The 20,839-nt window shown below is 48.2% G+C and overlaps 1 protein-coding gene across 1 annotated transcript; it reads left to right on the top strand.

Annotated features, from left to right (window-relative positions):
- Positions 1-17,807: 17,807 nt before the first annotated feature.
- LOC142930951 (exosome complex component 10-like) lies at positions 17,808-20,595 on the top strand. Its single transcript, XM_076074130.1, has 2 exons — positions 17,808-17,986; positions 18,710-20,595. Exons 1-2 carry the CDS (start codon positions 17,928-17,930, stop codon positions 18,939-18,941), a joined length of 291 nt encoding a protein of 96 aa, XP_075930245.1. The 5' UTR covers positions 17,808-17,927; the 3' UTR covers positions 18,942-20,595.
- The last annotated feature ends 244 nt before the right edge of the window (positions 20,596-20,839 follow it).

Raw genomic sequence — 20,839 nt, 5'->3', positions numbered from 1 at the left:
AGGACGAGAGCACGGGGTGAGAGCGCCCGCGGCGCTGAAATAGCCGTGTACTGCACTGCATAGCATAGTGCAGCAAAGCACGGGACTTTCCGACAGCGTAGAATAACACAGCAAACAGAACAACACCACAGTGTTCAAAATTTTTATCTTGATTTAGCAGAATATTTATTTAGACTGGAGGAATTCGATGAGCTATGAACTATTTATCACAGATGTCCAGAGTAGCGAAAAATGTATGAATATAAAGTATATAAGTATATACAAAACGATCCAAGACCGCACCAAAACAACACACATTCCCTCAATAAAATTGCACATTTAAATGGAAATATCGATACATGGGTGTTTTATAATATAGCACAGTAAAACACTGGGGTATACGACGCAGCACTTTTTAAATTACCTGATCGCGATCCTGAACCAGTTGTAGAAACTGCACATTCCAGTTCCGTAGGTTAATGGTTGCGTAGTACGATTACTGTAGCTGTTGCTTTGTTGGGCTTGTACGGCCTGTGTGATTATTGTTATTGCTGCGACGTGCATAGTGCCCTGGCCTGACCGGTGTGTGTTGTGCTCCTGCTGTCACAGATACGTCCTCCCAAACCACATGCTCATGAAGATCGCAGAGGAGATGCCTCGGTAAGCCGCGCACGGTGGTGGTGGGGCCGGTGTTGGCAGGGACAGTTGGGATGGTGGTGCGAGTGATACCCATGATGGTATTGACAGTGGTGGTAATATTCGCCCTCCAACAACAACGAAGGGCAGAGGAGCGATGCTCACAATAAAGAGTGGAGTGCCGGGCGGCTAAAATACAGCAAGTTGGCACAGTCACGTGCACAGCTGGTGCATCTGCCCCAGTCATTGCAGTCAGTCAACCCATGGCACCTGGCTCTGTTCCGTGAGCTCCTGTTAGCGAGCCTTCGACACTGCACGTGGCTTCGGAGTGCACCTGGCCTGGGACAAACGGCGTGGTGATGTCACCGCCACTTATTGGCATATGGCGCCTGTTCTTGTTGTTGGTAATAGTGGTGGTGGCTGATGATTGTGCTGGTAGTAGTGAGAGTGGTAGTGATAGTGTTGATGGTGGTGCCACTCATAATGTTTTGATGTGGATGGTGATCTGCATGCTGGTGATGATATGGATATGGTGATAGTATGATGGTGATGATGAAGGTTGCATTGTGGTACTAGCATTGGTTAGTATGATCCTGATAATGATCAGGCTATATATACGTACGCCAGACAAGACAGGCTTTACGTACGTATGCCAGCCTGAAGACAATATACATACGTACGCCAGGATGAACAGGCTATACATAGACTAACCTGAGCTGCCTATGCGCACGTACGCCAGAATGAACAATATACGTATGTACACCAGCATGAATAGGATATATGTACGCCATCTTGAACGGATATGCTTTTGCCATTATCAACGGCTATATGCACCCTAGTCCACGCCATTGCTGTTTGATGCAAGATAGAGAGAGAGTGCTGGCTTGTTGTAACGTTGTGCTGTTTCTGTCAGATTGTGTTGTTGCTGTGACGTGGTTTTGCCGTGATGTTGCATTGCTCTGGCATTGTGTTGTGACGTGTGTCGCTGCTCTAACATGTTGACATCGTCGTTGCCGTCGTGTCCCGTCGTTGCTTACGCAGGGAGCTGCAGGGCGTGCTCGCGTGCTGCAATCCGGTGCCGCCCCTCGTGAGACAGAACGCCAATGAGCTGTGACAGCTCGTCAAGCAGGCACGCCTCGTCCCGCTCATTAAGGGGAGCGCAGAATCGGAGGCGGCTCGGTGGAGCAGCGGGGGGTTCATAATGGACGGCCAGGGTTGAGATACGGATGAAGGATAGATAGGGCAAGAGAGTCGGAGAACGAGAACAGCGACAAAAGAGAGTGGGAGACAGAGACTGAAAGTCATAGGGGGAGAGGGATAGCGAGTGGTCAGAGGCAGAATGTTCATAAATAAATATTATCAAACATTTAATATAATCTTGATTTGAAGCTTTCGTGACTGCAGGAATCCATACTCTTTGGTTCTTTCGGTAAAGTCACGTAGGTAGAAAAATATTAGATCACGACGTTTCGATCGCAACACAAGTAATCGTCATCAGGTGGGACAACCACACCAACTGCTGAAGACAGCAGTGGGACAACCACACCAACTGCTGAAGACAGCAGTTGGTGTGGTTGTCCCACCTGATGACGATTGCTTGTGTTGCGATCGAAACGTCGTGATCTATTATTTTTCTACCTACCTGACTTTACCGAAAGAACCAAAGAGTATGGATTTAATATAGGTGGTGACTGGGTGGCTCCTGGGGCCAATACTGGGTCAAACACAATGATCCGGCACTGCTTCAATAATAATTTTTTAATTTGTGACACACTGCACATTATTCGCTCACTCGAAGCGAGAGAACGACTCAGAGGCGTGAGGGGGAACCACAGACGAGCGGGAAAGGCTACCAGGCGGTGAGCCTGTGCCAAATTTCCCCCCAAGCTTTGTGGTCGTCTTTATATGAAGGTGTTATCAACCAATTAATGAGTGTTTACATATGGGAGGGAACCGGAGTTCCTGGAGAAAACCCACACATGCGAGGAGGCAACAGTCGATCCCATACAGAACGAATAGATGAAGTTAACCTTTGCTGTACCCCCTTCTAGCAGGCCATGATATGACACCTGAAAAGCAACGGGAAGGGAGTTTAACAACATTTGTGTGATCCACCCACCCTTGTTGCCTCCATAGTGCTGGGTTACAGGACTTCGCCACCAACACCACCCGGCTAAGATCCTAGGTTTTGAATCTTGGGAGTTTCAGCCACCCGTGGTTAAACGACGTTCACAAATGTAGCGAGTTGATGGTCACAATCAGGCACAAGTGACTGCAAAAGTAATGACTCGTTGCAGTAAAGGTTGCGTTTGTTTAATAATCATTGCTGCTGTTCCTGCAGAGCGAAACGCCCATCAAGGCTCCATTGAGAACATTCATCACCCGGACAGAGGTGACCAGAGAGCAAAATTCATCACACAAATGCCCTCTTTACTTCGATTATAAACTCTACATCTCATTTTCTCATCCGGCACAGAACTCTCATTTGTGGTTCTTTTTTTAATTCCACGTCCCAAAACCGTCGTCACAATGAGGAGCTCAGTTCATGTCCGTCCTTAGCGTGTGAATAATGTTCCGATTGTTGTGTAGGTTGACACCCCTGTGTGATTTTGTTGGTTCATGGCCTGACCCTGACAGTACAATCTAGATGTTTCAATCCCCCAAAGGTGACATTAATGGTATCATTTGTATGCCCACCCTAGTGTGGCACTGATTGTTCAATCAATTTTCTTCTGTGTTTTGACAGCGATTGGAAAACCCTCTCTTCTGTCCTCACGATGGCTTGTCATTGGACGACAGGCAGCCAATCACAAGGCACGGTACTGAAGGTAGCTCACACTTAGTTGTGCTGGTTATATCGGCAAAGCTCATGATATGGATTCTATTTTTTTATTCGTGACAGTTGATGAGTACACCTAGCCTGTCACGAGTAGATTTCATTGTATTGACATGAAAAAATACTGTGCTGTTTTTTAATATCACACTCATAATTTGAGTAGTAATCATACAAATAATTGCCATGTTCTGTGTACAAATTAAACGTAATTTATTGAAATAAATAACAAATAATGTCCTGACTGCATTTACAGTGGGGCACAAGCAAAAATAACAAATACTTTTCAGTAACATTGTCGTAAAAGTAAAACTTACATAATAGGTGATGTTTTAAGCAATGACCATTCTTTGGCTGCTGCGTGTGTGTGCGTATTATTTCTTTCGCTATCTTTGTGTCTGTGTTCAATTGCGTGCATTTTCATTCACATGTGTGTGTATTCATTCCTGTGTCTCTGTTAACGTGTCTTTATTTGCCTGTCTGCATGCGTATGTCTTGTGTGTCAGCGGTTGCAACAGGTGTGTGGCCCTGTATATTATTGCGCGTGTGTGGGTGTGTGTCTTCACGTGTGTATTGTTCAGTCTGTATCTCTGTGCATCTTCTGTGCTAGCGGATGTCTGTATGTCACTAGAGAACGGTTGTGCAGTGGTAGTGTGTAGTGGCACGTTCCTGATGGCCTAAGTTCCATTCCCGGTCACGACGAACAGCAGTAGTTTAGCTGGTTAGTGTGCTGCACTATTAACCTGGCCACCCAAGTTCGATTGCTGCTTATGGCCAACACTGGTGACGAATATCTAAAACGGTCCTGGGGCTCCCTTAGATTAATTCAGCCTTAAATGAGTACTCAGTGCATGTAAAGCATCAGCACTGGGGAGACAAAGGTGGCTGGGTGTAGTTTTGGTCCTCCCATCCCCTTCGTGTTCCGTGCTGACCTTCGTAGATGCTCGCTAACAGCACTTGCCCTAAAAGTCTTTTCAAGGCTATATTGAGGATCTTTGACTTTTGTCTTTGTGTGGTGCAGTGGAGGGAGCACGGAGGGCGGTGCCTGCCATGCGCCCGGTCCTCACCCTGTTTGACGTGAGCCCAACATCCTCACACGACCACAACCAACCCATGTCTCATTTCCCACACCGCTGGCGAAAGCACTGTGTGTGTGATCTCGTGTGCTGTAGCTTTCTGTACCGTGCTTTGTTTGCTGTGTTAGCCATCATGTGCTGGGGCGTTCTGTGCGTTCTCTTGTGTGCTGTCGCATTCTGAGCTGTGCTGAAATTGCTGTCATGTTGCTGTCGTGCGCTGCGATGTGCTGTAGCGCTCTGCGCTCTGCTGTGGTGTGCAGGACAGCGAAGAGCAGCAGAACGAGGCTCGCACTGCTCAGAGCTCCACGTCCCAGATGAAGGCAGCGCGTGTCCTGCAGACGTTCGTCAACCCCTTTGGCATGGTGAGACATGGGGAGACAGGGACATGTGGAGGCACAGGGGTAGTTGAGTGGCATGGAGATGCATGGACTTTGAGACACAGGAATTACAAGGACACCAAGACAATGCAGCGATACAAGCGACTTAGGGACGTGGGGAACACACAGGAGGCATGGTAAATGAGAGACAAATAGGAGGCATAGAGACACAATATTAGCACAGGGTCACACGTAACACGGGGTCACTTAGGATTTGGATAAAACGGTCTTCCTTGACCCAGAAATCCTGGAAACATGAAGACGTGGGGACTCGAGGAAGTGGTTGAAAATAAAAAGTTTGCTTGTGCATCTGTTCATGTGCTTGTGCTTGCAGTATTTACCATCCAGTGATGGGAAATCTCTGCCATTTCAAGAAAAGAAATTGCATCCTAACTCAAAAGTGTTTGAGGTAACACGTGATTGTTGTGTGCTAACATCTTGCTCACATCATCATCTCCATCATCATTTTCTCCATCATTCCATTTCACAAACCACTTGTGCACACTTGCGGATGGGTTCTGAGTGAGGAATTTTAGTGGTTTGGTGATTAATGTGGTTATTTGAGTGCATGTTTGAGCAGATGAGTGGGTGAATGAATGGTTGAGTGAGTGCGTGGGTAGGTGAGAGAGTGTAGTTGAGCGCATGAGTGGTTGGATCGTTGAACGAGTACCTGAGTGGCTGAGTAAGTGAATGAGTGTTTAAGTAGTTGACTGAGTGAGTGATGAGAACCCGTTGAGTGCTATCTCATCCGTCTCTGTAGATCTGTAGTCGCTGGAAACTGATGAAAGCGCCAGAGAAACCAAAGAAGAGCTCTGCACAGCCTGCAAAAGCCAAACACGGTGAAGGCACACACACACACCATGAACAAAGAGACATGCACGAATCCAGCAGTCGCAAACACTTGCACGTGCATGTGCACACACACACACACACATGCAGACACGTACAGAAGTCGAGGCGTTGCTCACACACACATACGACAAAAACAAAAATCGTATCACCTTTAACAGACTTGGGGCAAGTGCTGTTAGCAAGCATCTCTGAAGATCCAGGATTACACGAGGGGTGGGTAGTCAACACCAGGCTCGGCTGCCTTTGTTTCCCCAGCACTGATGATTACACATCGTGCCCGGTACTCATTTAAGACTCCGTCGACCTCAGGGAGGCCCAGGACTTGATCAAATATTTGCCATTGCTGTTGATCGCAAGCGGGAATTGAAATCAGTTCACTGGGTTTGCAGTGCATTAACCAGCACACTACTGCACGCACTCGCCATGAGTGACGGATCCCCGTGTCTGCAGCGGAGAAGAAGATGAAGGTGGAGCGCCCTCAAGAGGAGCCGGTCGCCGTACCGACTGTGCGAGAGCACAATTATCTGAACCGGTCCTGGCCCTCCCCGAGTTTGACTCGGCCTCAATTGAGTACCTGGTGCGATGTTTAAAAACATTGCCGCTTGGGAGACAAAGGCGGCCGGGCGTGGTGCTGGCCACCCAACCCCTCGTGTGCCGTTTCGGCCTTCATAGGTGCTCTCTAACAGCACTTGTCCCAACAGTCTGTTAAAGCTCTATGGGGGATCTGTGTTTGTTGTCTGGGTGCGTGCCAGCATGTGTGTGTGACGTGTGTGGTCATATAATATCGAGTTGTGATGTGCGGTTGGATTGTTGGGTTGTGCCGTCTGTGTGCTTTCGTCCCGCTCGACCGCCTATCTGCCTCTTCTACTCTTGTTTGTCCGCCCACCGTTGAGCGGCTATTCCTGTGCGTGGCCCCGTAGCATCACTCATACCGTTCCTTCCTGGGCATCACCTGCCTCATGCAAATCTCGACGCGCGAAGAGGACTTCATTATTGACACACTGATGCTGCGCGACGACCTGCACATCCTCAACGAGGCCTTCACCAACCCCAACATTGTCAAGATGAGAGGCACGCGTGCACGTAGACATGCATAAACAAAATAATCGAGTGAGACAGCAAAACAAGGAGAGAGACATCCCTCTCCCTCGCCGACTTTGTAGCACGACGCCTGGGTCCCTCCAGCTTCCTGCCAATGTATCATTGCACTGCCTGCACACTCGATATGAATGCCATTGGGTGAATGTTTACAACAATACATTGCACTTGTATTGCAACTAAAGCGTAACAAACATCTCGGGGCGCAGAATTACACGGGGAGAACAGGAGGGAGCAGAATTTTTTTTTTATTTAAAGCTTTCATGACTGCAGGGATTCATATTCTTGGTTCTTTCGGTAAAGTCACCACGTAGAAGGGCAACAATAAAATAATGAAAATATAAAACAATAAAATTCTTGCTGTGGTTTTCACACCTGATGATGTTTGCTTGTGTTGCAGTCGAAACGTCGTGAGAATTTTATTGTTTTATATTTGTATTATTGTATTGCTTCCCTTCTACGTGGTGGTGACTTCACCGAAAGGACCAAAGAATAGGAGGGAGCAGGTCGGACCGAGCAAGGGAAATAGAGAAAGGAAGCAATTAAGGGGGGCTGGCTGCAGCCATGCTTTGTTGACAGCGGCGGCGGCGGCGATGGTTACTAGGGACGTTGTAACCATATCTTGAGCACCGGCCACGTGAGAGGCGTGGTGCTTGACGCGGCGACGCAGTGGCGCAGTGATTGCCACGGTGACGTGGTGATTGACGCTGCGGTGTGGCGGGGGCGCAGGTTTTCCACGGAGCGGACTCGGACATTGAGTGGCTGCAACGTGACCTGGGCCTGTACGTGGTGGGCCTGTTCGACACGCACCCAGCGGCGCGCTCCCTCGGCCTCGCCAGAAACTCGCTCGCCCACCTCCTCATGCACTACTGCAGCCTGTCTACCGACAAGCAGTACCAGCTGGCTGACTGGCGCATCGGGTACGCACGCCGCACTTGCTCGAACCTCTGCATACGCGCGCGCATGCACGGGCTAACTTGTACACACGTACAAAAACAAAGGCAAAGATCCCCTGTATAGCCTCAACTAATTGTTGGGGAAAGTGCTGTGAAGGAGGGGGTGGGTGGCCAGTAGCATGCACGGCCGCCTTTGTCTCCCCAGTGGTGATGTTTACACACCGCTACACCAGGTACTCATTTGAGGCTGAGTCGAGCTAGTGGAGGGCCGGGACCGGTTCAGATAATTGTCACAGGTGTTGGCCGTGAGTAGAAATCGAACTCGTTTCACCAGGTTCATAGCACAGGGTGCTAGCCGCTACTCTACTGCTTACACATTCACACACAAGGACAAAGATCCCCCGTGTCGCCTGAATAGACTGCTGAATCTAGTTGGCCAGGGTGAGGAATTGAAGTCCCATCACTGGGTTCATAGAACAGTACATATGAAGCACTTTCACCCCCCCCCCCCCCCTCCTCAAATTATCTTAGCGAGCCCCTATTAAGGCTGGCACAATGTTTGAGAGGGTAATGTGGTAAGCATCATGCCTGACCTCCTTTGTTTCCCCAGTGCTGATGTTCATATCTTATACTAGGTACTCATTTAAGGCCCAGTCAGTCTTGGGGGAGGTCCAATACTGGTTAGCCTTCACCGGAAATGAAACATGGGTCAACAGATAAATGTTGCGGTACTTTAATATCTGCGTCTCATACACACTCGCATGCACACACTCACACACAAACACATACACACTCACAATTGCATACACACGCACACAAACACTTGCACACTTCCACGTATGCACGCCACACACACACAGGCCTCTCCTGGCAGACATGCTGCACTATGCGCGTGCCGACACGCACTACCTGCTGTACGTGTACGACCGCGTCCGCGCCGACCTGCTCACCAAGGCGCTGGGCCGACCCAACCTCCTGCAGCTTGTGTGGGACCAGAGCCGAACTGTGGCCCTCAAGGTGAGTGGCGCGTGGGCAATGGCTGAGCCAGGATTTTCAGGTGCGGGGGGGGGGGGGGGGCAACCCCTCCAGCAATGAAAAAAGATAGTGTTAGTAAGTAAGGACTTGTCCCTTGGTTTTTATTTGACGCGTAGTGCGGCGATGGCGCAGCCATCGATCGAGGGTCGGGTTCGAACCGCGTTGTGTGATCGGCTTCGCGCTCGCTGAAGGTGTTGATGCCTTCAGGGAAGTCGTGTCCTGTATACGCAACTGCGCACAATTCTGTGAGTCACTTATAACTGCTTTGCCGTTACTTATTACCAATTATGGACTCGGACTATTGTCCTATCATCTCATAGAGTCCCTGACACGTAATAATATGCTACAAAGTGGCAGTGAAGGTCGCAAAATGCCGATCGGATCATTGGGGGGGCACGTGCCACCCCACCCACCACTGGCTCCACCAGTGAGCAAGTTGCAAGCCTATCTTTGTAAGCAAATCCACCATTCTCACTCTCGATCGGGACAGTTTTCCCACCTCTCCAAAAATATTGTTTATTCCGTTACAAGTCCTCAAGCAATAAATAAAGAATATATTTATCTTTTTTACTAGATCAACGAAGTGATATAGTTCATGGTGTAATGTGTGTAGACTATTGTCCTATCATCTCATAGAGTCCCTGGAACGTAATAATATGCTACACAGTGACAGTGGAGGGGGTCTCAAAATGCCGATTTATGTTCAATGTGGTGACTCGGGCCCGCCGTACCGTTTTAATGTTCATGCATCCTAATTAGTGCATTCGCGATAAAAATTCCCACAGGAAACATTGGTTACCGACTTTCAGAACTGGTAATTGATGCTGAAAACAATTACCAGTTAACCGATGATCGTTTTAACAACCCTGGTAATTATTGCTGCCGCTGTCACTACTTGCGTGGTTCCATCTCCCTCTCTCTCCCTGTGTGCGTCTGTGTGTGTGTCTCAGCGCTACCACAAGCCGGTGTTCACCGAGGACTCCTACCTGGAGCTGCTGCACAAGCACAAACAGCCACTGGATGTGCAGCAGAGCAGCGCCGCCCGGCTCCTGTACGCCTGGCGCGACCGCACGGCACGCGCCGAGGACGAGAGCACGGGGTGAGAGCGCACGCGGCGCTGAAATAGCCGTGTACTGCACTGCATAGCATAGTGCAGCAAAGCACGGGACTTTCCAACAGCGTAGAATAACACAGCAAACGGAACAACACCACAGTGTTCAAAATTTTTAACTTGATTTATCAGAATATTTATTTAGACTGGAGGAATCCGATGAGCTATGAACTCTTTATCACAGATGTCCAGAGTAGCGACAAATGTATGAATATAAAGTATATAAGTACAAATTGCATAATTACATTAATTACTGTAGATTTTTTAACACTCAATGCACTTTAGGGCAAGGCAGCAAAACAACAACAAAAACGATCCAAGACCTCACCAAAACAACACACAGTCTAAATTTTGATTTAAAACTTTCGTGACTGCAGTAATTCATATTCTTAGCTCTTTCGGTAAAGTCACGTTGAAGGGAAACAATAAATAATAAAATATTTATAAAAATTATCACGACGTTTCGACCATAACACATTAAAATGGAAATATCGATACACGGGTGTTTATAATATAGCACAGTCAAACACTGGGGTGTACGACGCAGCACTTTTTAATTTACCTGATCGTGATCCTGAACCAGTTGTAGAAACTTCACATTCCAGTGCCGTAGGTCAATGGTTGCGTAGTACGATTACTGTCGCTGTTGCGTTGTTGGGCCTGTACGGCCTGTGTGATTATTGTTATTGCTGAGATGTGCATTGTGCCCTGGCCTGACCGGTGTGTGTTGTGCTGTTGCTGTCCCAGATAAGTCCTCCCAAACCACATGCTCATGAAGATCGCAGAGGAGATGCCTCGGTAAGCCGCGCCCGGTGGTGGTGGGGCCGGTGGTGGCAGGGACAGTTGGGATGGTGGTGCGAGTGATACCCATGATGGTATTGACAGCGGTGGTAATATTCGCCCTCCAATAACAACGAAGGTCAGAAGAGCGATGCTCACAATAAAGAGCGGAGTGCCGGGCGGCTAAAATGCAGCAAGTTGGCACAGTCGCGTGCACAGCTGGTGCATCTGCCCCAGTCATTGCAGTCAGTCAACCCATGGCACCTGGCTCTGTTCCGTGAGCTCCTGTTAACGAGCCTTCGACACTGCACGTGGCTTCGGAGTGCACCTGGCCTGAGACAACCGCCATGGTGATGTCACCGCCACTTATTGGCATATGGCGCTTGTTCTTGTTGTTGGTAATAGTGGTGGTGGCTGATGATTGTGCTGGTAGTAGTGAGAGTGGTAGTGATAGTGTTGATGGTGGTGCCACTCATAATGTTTTGATGTGGATGGTGATCTGGATGCTGGTGATGATATGGATATGGTGATAGTATGTTGGTGATGATGAAGGTTGCATTGTGGTAATAGCATTGGTTAGTATGATCCTGATAATGACCAGGCTATATATACGTACGCCAGACAAGACAGGCTTTACGTACGTATGCCAGCCTGAACACAATATACATACGTACGCCAGGATGAACAGGCTATACATACTCATTGGTTTTTTCGGTAAAGTCAGGTATGTAGAAATACAATAAATAATATAATTTTATTGTATTTCTACATACGTGACTTTACCGAAAAAACCAATGAGTAATTTTATTTAGTCACGAAAGCTTTAATACTTTATTAGGCTATACATTCATAGACTTTCCTGAGCTGCCTATACGCACGTACGCCAGAATGAACAATATACGTATGTACACCAGCATGAATAGGATATATGTACGCCATCTTGAACGGATATGCTTTTGCCAGTATCAACGGCTATATGCACCCTAGTCCATGCCATTGCTGTTTGATGCAAGACAGAGAGGGAGTGCTGGCTTGTTGTAACGTTGTGCTGTTTCTGTGAGATTGTGTTGTTGCTGTGACGTGGTTTTGCCGTGATGTTGCATTGCTCTGGCGTTGTGTTGTGACGCGTGTCGCTGCTCTAACATGTTGACATCGTCGTTGCCGACGCAGGGAGCTGCAGGGCGTGCTCGCGTGCTGCAATCCGGTGCCGCCCCTCTTGAGGCAGAACGCCAATGAGCTGTGGCAGCTCGTCAAGCAGGCACGCCTCGTCCCGCTCATCAAGGTGAGCGCAGAAGCGGAGGCGGCTCGGTGGAGCAGCGAGGGGTTCATAATGGACAGCCACGGTTGAGATACGGATGAAGGATAGATAGGGCAAGAGAGTCGGAGAACGAGAACAGAGACAAAAGAGTGGGAGACAGAGACTGAAAGTCATAGGGGGAGAGGGATAGCGAGTGGTCAGAGGCAGAATGTTCATAAATAAATATAATCAAACATTTAATATAATCTTGATTTGAAGCTTTCGTGACTGCGGGAATCCATACTCTTTGGTTCTTTCGGTAAAGTCACGTAGGTAGAAAAATATTAGATCACGACGTTTCGATCGCAACACAAGCAATCGTCATCAGGTGGGACAACCACACCAACTGCTGAAGACAGCAGTGGGACAACCACACCAACTGCTGAAGACAGCAGTTGGTGTGGTTGTCCCACCTGATGACGATTGCTTGTGTTGCGATCGAAACGTCGTGATCTATTATTGTTCTACCTACCTGACTTTACCGAAAGAACCAAAGAGTATGGATTTAATATAGGTGGTGACTGGGTGGCTCCTGGGGCCAATACTGGGTCAAACACAATGATCCGGCACTGCTTCAATAATAATTTTTTAATTTGTGACACACTGCACATTATTCGCTCACTCGAAGCGAGAGAACGACTCAGAGGCGTGAGGGGGAACCACAGACGAGCGGGAAAGGCTACCAGGCGGTGAGCCTGTGCCAAATTTCCCCCCAAGCTTTGTGGTCGTCTTTATATGAAGGTGTTATCAACCAATTAATGAGTGTTTACATATGGGAGGGAACCGGAGTTCCTGGAGAAAACCCACACATGCGAGGAGGCAACAGTCGATCCCATACAGAACGAATAGATGAAGTCAACCTTTGCTGTACCCCCTTCTAGCAGGCCATGATATGACACCTGAAAAGCAACGGGAAGGGAGTTTAACAACATTTGTGTGATCCACCCACCCTTGTTGCCTCCATAGTGCTGGGTTAAAGGACTTCGCCACCAACACCACCTGGCTAAGATCCTAGGTTTTGGATCTTGGGAGTTTCAGCCACCCGTGGTTAAACGACGTTCACAAATGTAGCGAGTTGATGGTCACAACCAGGCACAAGTGACTGCAAAAGTAATGACTCGTTGCAGTAAAGGTTGCGTTTGTTTAATAATCATTGCTGCTGTTCCCGCAGAGCGAAACGCCCATCAAGGCTCCATCAAGAACATTCATCACCCGGACAGAGGTGACCAGAGACCAAAACTCATCACACAAATGCCCTCTTTACTTGCGATTATAAACTGTACATCTCATTTTCATTATCCGGCACAGAACTCTTCATTTGTGGTTCTTTTTTTTGAATTCCACGTCCCCAAACCGTCGTGACAATGAGGAGCTCAGTTCATGTCCGTCCTTAGCGTGTGAATAATGTTCCGATTGTTGTGTAGGTTGACACCCCTGTGTGATTTTGTTGGTTCATGGCCTGACCCAGACAGTACAATCTAGATGTTTCAATCCCCCAAAGGTGAGCTTAATGGTATCATTTGTATGCCCACCCTAGTGTGGCACTGATTGTTCAATCAATTTTCTTCTGTATTTTGACAGCGATTGGAAAACCCTCTCTTCTGTCCTCACGATGGCTTATCATTGGACGACAGGCAGCCAATCACAAGGCACGGTACTGAAGGTAGCTCACACTTAGTTGTGCTGGTTATATCGGCAAAGCTCATGATATGGATTATATATTTTTTTTCGTGACAGTTGATGAGAACACCTAGCCTGTCACGAGTAGATTTCATTATATTGACATGAAAAAAATACTGTGCTGTTTTTGAATATCACACTCATAATTTGAGTAGTAATCATACAAATAATTGCCATGTTCTGTGTACAAATTAAACGTAATTTAGTGAAATAAATAACAAGTAATGTCCTGACTGCATTTACAGTGGGGCACAAGCAAAAATAACAAAATACTTTTCAGTAACATTGTCCTAAAAGTAAAACTTACATAATAGGTGATGTTTTAAGCAATGACCCTTCTTTGGCTGCTGCGTGTATGTGCGTATTATTTATTTCACTTTGTGTCTATGTCTGTGTTCAATTGCGTGCATTTCCATTCATATGTGTGTATTCATTCCTGTGTCTCTGTTAACGTGTCTTTATTTGCCTGTCTGCATGCGTATGTCTTGTGTGTCAGCGGTTGCAACAGGTGTGTGGCCCTGTATATTATTGCGCGTGTGTGGGTGTGTGTCTTCACGTGTGTATTGTTCAGTCTGTATCTCTGTGCATCTTCTGTGCTAGCGTATGTCTGTATGTCACTAGAGAACGGTTGTGCAGTGGTAGTGTGTAGTGGCACGTTCCTGATGGCCTAAGTTCCATTCCCGGTCACGACGAACAGCAGTAGTTTAGCTGGTTAGCGTGCTGCACTATTAACCTGGCGACCCAAGTTCGATTGCTGCTTATGGCCAACACCGGTGACGAATATCTAAACCGGTCCTGGGGCTCCCTTAGATTAATTCAGCCTTAAATGAGTACTCGGTGTGTGTAAAGCATCAGCACTGGGGAGACAAAGGTGGCTGGGTGTAGTGTTGGTCCTCCTATCCCCTTCGTGTTCTGTGCTGACCTTCGTAGATGCTCGCTAACAGCACTTGCCCTGAAAGTCTTTTCAAGGCTATATTGAGGATCTTTGACTTTTGTCTTTGTGTGGTGCAGTGGAGGGAGCACGGAGGGCGGTGCCTGCCACGCACCCGGTCCTCACCCTGATTTACGTGAGCCCACCATCCTCACACGACCACAACCAACCCATGTCTCATCTCCCACACCGCTGGCGAAAGCACTGTGTGTGTGATCTCGTGTGCTGTAGCTTTCTGTACCGTGCTGTGTTTGCTGTGTTAGCCATCATGTGCTGGGGCGTTCTGTGCGTTCTCTTGTGTGCTGTCGCATTCTGAGCTGTGCTGAAATTGCTGTCATGTTGCTGTAGTGCGCTGCGATGTGCTGTAGCGCTCTGCTGTGGTGTGCAGGACAGCGAAGAGCAGCAGAACGAGGCTCGCACTGCTCAGAGCTCCACGTCCCAGATGAAGGCAGCGCGTGTCCTGCAGACGTTCGTCAACCCCTTTGGCATGGTGAGACATGGGGAGACAGGGACATGTGGAGGCACAGGGGTAGTTGAGTGCCAAGGAGATACATGGACTTTGAGACACGGGAATTACAAGGACACCAAGACAATGCAGCGATACAAGTGACTTAGGGACGTGGGGAACACACAGGAGGCATGGTAAATGAGAGACAGATAGGAGGCATAGAGACACAATATTAGCACAGGGTCACACGTAACACGGGGTCACTTAGAATTTGGATAAAACGGTCTTCATTGACGCAGAAATCCTGGAAACATGAAGACGTGGGGACTTGAAGTGGTTGAAAATAAAAAGAGGACATGCACAGGGTCGTGTGTTTGTTTCCTTGCGCGTGTGTCCTAGTTCGCTTGTGCATCTGTTCATGTGCTTGTGCTTGCAGTATCTACCATCCAGTGACGGGAAATCTCTGCCATTTCAAGAAAAGAAATTGGATCCTAACTCAAAAGTGTTTGAGGTAACACGTGATTGTTGTGTGCTAACATCTTGCTCACATCTCCATCATCATCATTATCTCCATCATTCCATTTCACAAACCACTTGTGCGGATGGGTGCTGAGTGAGGAATTTTAGTGGTTTGGTGATTAATGTGGTTATTTGAGTGCATGTTTGAGCAGATGAGTGGGTGAATGAATGGTTGAGTGAGTGCTTGGGTAGGTGAGAGAGTGTAGTTGAGCGCATGAGTGGTTGGATCGTTGAACGAGTACCTGAGTGGCTGAGTAAGTGAATGAGTGTTTAAGTAGTTGACTGAGTGAGTGATGAGAACCCGTTGAGTGCTATCTCATCCGTCTCTGTAGATCTGTAGTCGCTGGAAACTGATGAAAGCGCCAGAGAAACCAAAGAAGAGCTCTGCACAGCCTGCAAAAGCCAAACACGGTGAAGGCACACACACACCATGAACACAGAGACATGCACTAATCCAGCAGTCGCAAACACTTGCACGTGCATGTGCACACACACACACATGCAAACACGTACAGAAGTCGAGGCGTTGCTCACACACACACGACAAAAACAAAAATCGTATCACCTTTAACAGACTTGGGGCAAGTGCTGTTAGCAAGTGTCTCTGAAGATCCAGGATTACACGAGGGGTGGGTAGTCAACACCAGGCTCGGCTGCCTTTGTTTCCCCAGCACTGATGATTACACATCGTGCCCGGTACTCATTTAAGGCTCCGTCGACCTCGGGGAGGCCCAGGACTTGATCAAATATTTGCCATTGCTGTTGATCGCAAGCGGGAATTGAAATCAGGTCACTGGGTTTGCAGTGCATTAACCAGCACACTACTGCACGCACGCGCCATGAGTGATGGATCCCCGTGTCTGCAGCGGAGAAGAAGATGAAGGTGGAGCGCCCTCAAGAGGAGCCGGTCGCCGTACCGACTGTGCGAGAGCACAATTATCTGAACCGGTCCTGGGCCTCCCCTAGTTTGACTCGGCCTCAATTGAGTACCTGGTGCGATGTTTAAAAACATTGACGCTTGGGAGACAAAGGCGGCCGGGCGTGGTGCTGGCCACCCAACCCCTCGTGTGCCGTTTCGGCCTTCATAGGTGCTCTCTAACAGCACTTGTCCCAACAGTCTGTTAAAGCTCTATGGGGGATCTGTGTTTGTTGTCTGGGTGCGTGCCAGCATGTCTGTGTGACGTGTGTGGTCGTATAATATCGAGTTGTGATGTGCGGTTGGTTTGTTGGGTTGTGCCGTCTGTGTGCTTTTGTCCCACTCGACCGCCTATCTGCCTCTTCTACTCTTGTTTGTCCGCCCACCGTTGAGCGGCTATTCCTGTGCGTGGCCCCGTAGCATCACTCATACCGTTCCTTCCTGGGCATCACCTGCCTCATGCAAATCTCGACGCGCGAAGAGGACTTCATTATCGACACACTGATGCTGCGCGACGACCTGCACATCCTCAACGAGGCCTTCACCAACCCCAACATTGTCAAGGTGAGAGGCACGCGTGCACGTAGACATGCATAAACAAAATAATCGAGTGAGACAGCAAAACAAGGAGAGAGACATCCCTCTCCCTCGCCGACTTTGTAGCACGACGCCTGGGTCCCTCCAGCTTGCTGCCAATGTATCATTGCACTGCCTGCACACTCGATATGAATGCCATTGGGTGAATGTTTACAACAATAAATTGCACTTGTATTGCACCTAAAGCGTAACAAACATCTTGGGGCGCAGAATTACACGGGGAGAACAGGAGGGAGCAGAATTTTTTATTTTATTTAAAACTTTCGTGACTGCAGGGATTGATCTTCTTGGTTCTTTCGGTAAAGTCACCACGTAGAAGGGCAACAATAAAATAATAAAAATATAAAACAATAAAATTCTTGCTGTGGTTTTCACTCCTGATGATGATTGCTTGTGTTGCAGTCGAAACGTCGTGAGAATTTTATTGTTTTATATTTGTATTATTTTATTGCTTCCCTTCTACGTGGTGGTGACTTTACCGAAAGGACCAAAGAATAGGAGGGAGCATGTCGGAGCGAGCAAGGGAAATAGAGAAAGGAAGCAATTAAGGGGGGCTGGCTGCAGCCATGCCTTGTTGACAGCGGCGGCGGCGACGATGGTTACTAGGGACGTTGTAACCATATCTTGAGCACCGGCCACGTGAGAGGCGTGGTGCTTGACGCGGCGACGCAGTGGCGCAGTGATTGTTGCCACGGTGACGTGGTGATTGACGCTGCGGTGTGGCGGGGGCGCAGGTTTTCCACGGAGCGGACTCGGACATTGAGTGGCTGCAACGTGACCTGGGCCTGTACGTGGTGGGCCTGTTCGACACGCACCCAGCGGCGCGCTCCCTCGGCCTTGCCAGAAACTCGCTCGCCCACCTCCTCATGCACTACTGCAGCCTGTCTACTGACAAGCAGTACCAGCTGGCTGACTGGCGCATCCGGTACGCACACCGCACTTGCTCGAACCTCTGCATACGCGCGCGCATGCACGGGCTAACTTGTACACACTTACAAAAACAAAGGCAAAGATCCCCTGTATAGCCTCAACTAAGGCTGAGTCGAGCTAGTGGAGGCCCGGGGCCGGTTCAGATAATTGTCACAGGTGTTGGCCGTGAGTAGAAATCGAACTCGTTTCACCAGGTTCATAGCACAGGGTGCTAGCCGATACTCTACTGCTTACACATTCACACACAAGGACAAAGATCCCCCGTGTCGCCTGAATAGACTGCTGAATCTAGTTGGCCAGGGTGAGGAATTGAAGTACCATCACTGGGTTCATAGAACAGCACATATGAAGCACTTTCACCCCCCCTCCCCACTCAAGTTATCTTAGCGAGCCCCTATTAAGGCTGGCACAATGTTTGAGAGGGTAATGTGGTTAGCATCATGCCTGACCTCCTTTGTTTCCCCAGTGCTGATGTTCATATCTTATACTAGGTGCTCATTTAAGGCCCAGGTCCGATACTGGTTTTTATATCACTCCCAAATGATGTTAGCCTTCACCGGAAATGAAACATGGGTCAACAGATAAATGTTGCAGGACATTAACATCTGCGTCTCATACACACTCGCATGCACACACGCACAAACAAACACATACACACTCACAATTGCATACACACGCACACCAACACTTGCACACATCCACGTATGCACGCACACAGACACAGGCCTCTCCTGCCAGACATGCTGCACTATGCGCGTGCCGACACGCACTACCTGCTGTACGTGTACGACCGCGTCCGCGCCGACCTGCTCACCAAGGCGCTGGGCCGACCCAACCTCCTGCAGCTTGTGTGGGACCAGAGCCGAACTGTGGCACTCAAGGTGAGTGGTGCGTGGGCAATGGCTGAGCCAGGATTTTCAGGTGGAGGGGGGCAACCCCTCCAGCAATGAAAAAAGATAGTGTTAGTAAGTAAGGACTTGTTCCTTGGTTTTTATTTGACGCGTAGTGCGGCGATGGCGCAGCCATCGATCGAGGGTCGAGTTCGAACCGCGTTGTGTGATCGGCATTGCGCTCGCTGAAGGTGTTGATGCCTTCAGGGAAGTCGTGTCCTGTATACGCGACTGTGCACAATTCTGTGAGTCACTTATAACTGCTTTGCCGTTACTTATTGCCAATTATGGACTCCGACTATTGTCCTATCATCTCATCGAGTCCCTGGCACGTAATAATATGCTACACAGTGGCAGTGGGGGTCGCAAAATGCCGATTTATTACCAATAAACCCCAATGATCCGATCTAAATTAGGGATTTCGATCGGATCATTGGGGGGGCACGTGACACCCCACCCCCCACTGGCTCCACCAGTGAGCAAGTTACAAGCCTATCTTTGTAAGCAAATCCACCACTCTCACTCTTGATCGGGAAAGTTTTCCCACCCCTCCAAAAATATTGTTTATTCCCTTAAAAGGCCTCGAGCAATAATCAAAGAATATATTTATCTTTTTAACTAGATCAACGAAGTGATATGGTTCATGGTGTAATGTGTGTAGACTATTGTCCTATCATCTCATAGAGTCCCTGGAACGTAATAATATGCTACACAGTGGCAGTGGAGGGGGTCGCAAAATGCCGATTTATGTTCAATGTGGTGACTCGGGCCCGCCGTACCGTTTTAATGTTCATGCATCCTAATTAGTGCATTCGCGATAAAAATTCCCACTGGAAACATTGGTTACCGACTTTCAGAACTGGTAATTGATGCTGAAAACAATTGCCAGTTAACCGATGATCGTTTTAACAACCCTGGTAATTATTGCTGCCGCTGTCACTACTTGCGTGGTTCCATCTCCCTCTCTCTCCCTGTGTGCGTGTGTGTGTGTCTCAGTGCTACCACAAGCCGGTGTTCACCGAAGACTCCTACCTGGAGCTGCTGCACAAGCACAAGCAGCCACTGGATGTGCAGCAGAGCAGCGCCGCCCGGCTCCTGTACGCCTGGCGCGACCGCACGGCACGCACCGAGGACGAGAGCACGGGGTGAGAGCGCCCGCGGCGCTGAAATAGCCGTGTACTGCACTGCATAGCATAGTGCAGCAAAGCACGGGACTTTCCGACAGCGTAGAATAACACAGCAAAGGGAACAACACCACAGCGTTCAAAATATTTATCTTGATTTAACAGAATATTTATTTAAACTGGAGGAATCCGATGAGCTATGAACTCTTTATCACAGATGTCCAGAGTAGCGAAAAATGTATGAATATAAAGCATATAAGTACAAATTGCATAATTACATTAATTACTGTAGATTTTTTAACACTCAATGCACTCTAGTGCATGGCAGCAAAACAACAACAAAAACGATCCAAGACCGCACCAAAACAACACACAGTCCAAATTTTGATTTAAAACTTTCGTGACTGCAGTAATTCATATTCTTTGCTCTTTTGGTAAAGTCACATTGAAGGGAAACAATAAATAATAAAATATATATAAAACAATAAAAATTATCACGATGTTTCGACCATAACACATTAAAATGGAAATATCGATACACGGGTGTTTTATAATATAGCACAGTAAAACACTGGGGTGTACGACGCAGCACTTTTTAATTTACCTGATCGCGATCCTGAACCAGTTGTAGAAACTGCACATTCCAGTGCCGTAGGTCAATGGTTGCGTAGTACGATTACTGTAGCTGTTGCGTTGTTGGGCTTGTACGGCCTGTGTGATTATTGTTATTGCTGCGACGTGCATAGTGCCCTGGCCTGACCGGTGTGTGTTGTGCTCCTGCTGTCACAGATACGTCCTCCCAAACCACATGCTCATGAAGATCGCAGAGGAGAT

The sequence above is a fragment of the Petromyzon marinus genome, chromosome 46 (assembly GCF_048934315.1).
Source record: "Petromyzon marinus isolate PM22_M1 ecotype Great Lakes invasive population chromosome 46, UKy_Petmar_22M1.pri1.0, whole genome shotgun sequence".
In the NCBI taxonomy this organism is placed as follows: Eukaryota; Metazoa; Chordata; class Hyperoartia; order Petromyzontiformes; family Petromyzontidae; genus Petromyzon; species Petromyzon marinus.
The sequence above is the reverse complement of the archived record's forward strand: the minus strand, read 5'-3'. Positions and strand labels throughout refer to the sequence as shown.

Excerpts from the sequence above, each read along its gene's own strand:
- LOC142930951 (XM_076074130.1), top strand. The coding sequence starts at position 17,928 with ATGCACTACTGCAGCCTGTCTACTGACAAGCAGTACCAGCTGGCTGAC. Across the intron at positions 17,987-18,709 it reads CTGGCTGACTGGCGCATCCG|ACACAGGCCTCTCCTGCCAG; the intron begins GTACGCACACCG and ends GCACGCACACAG.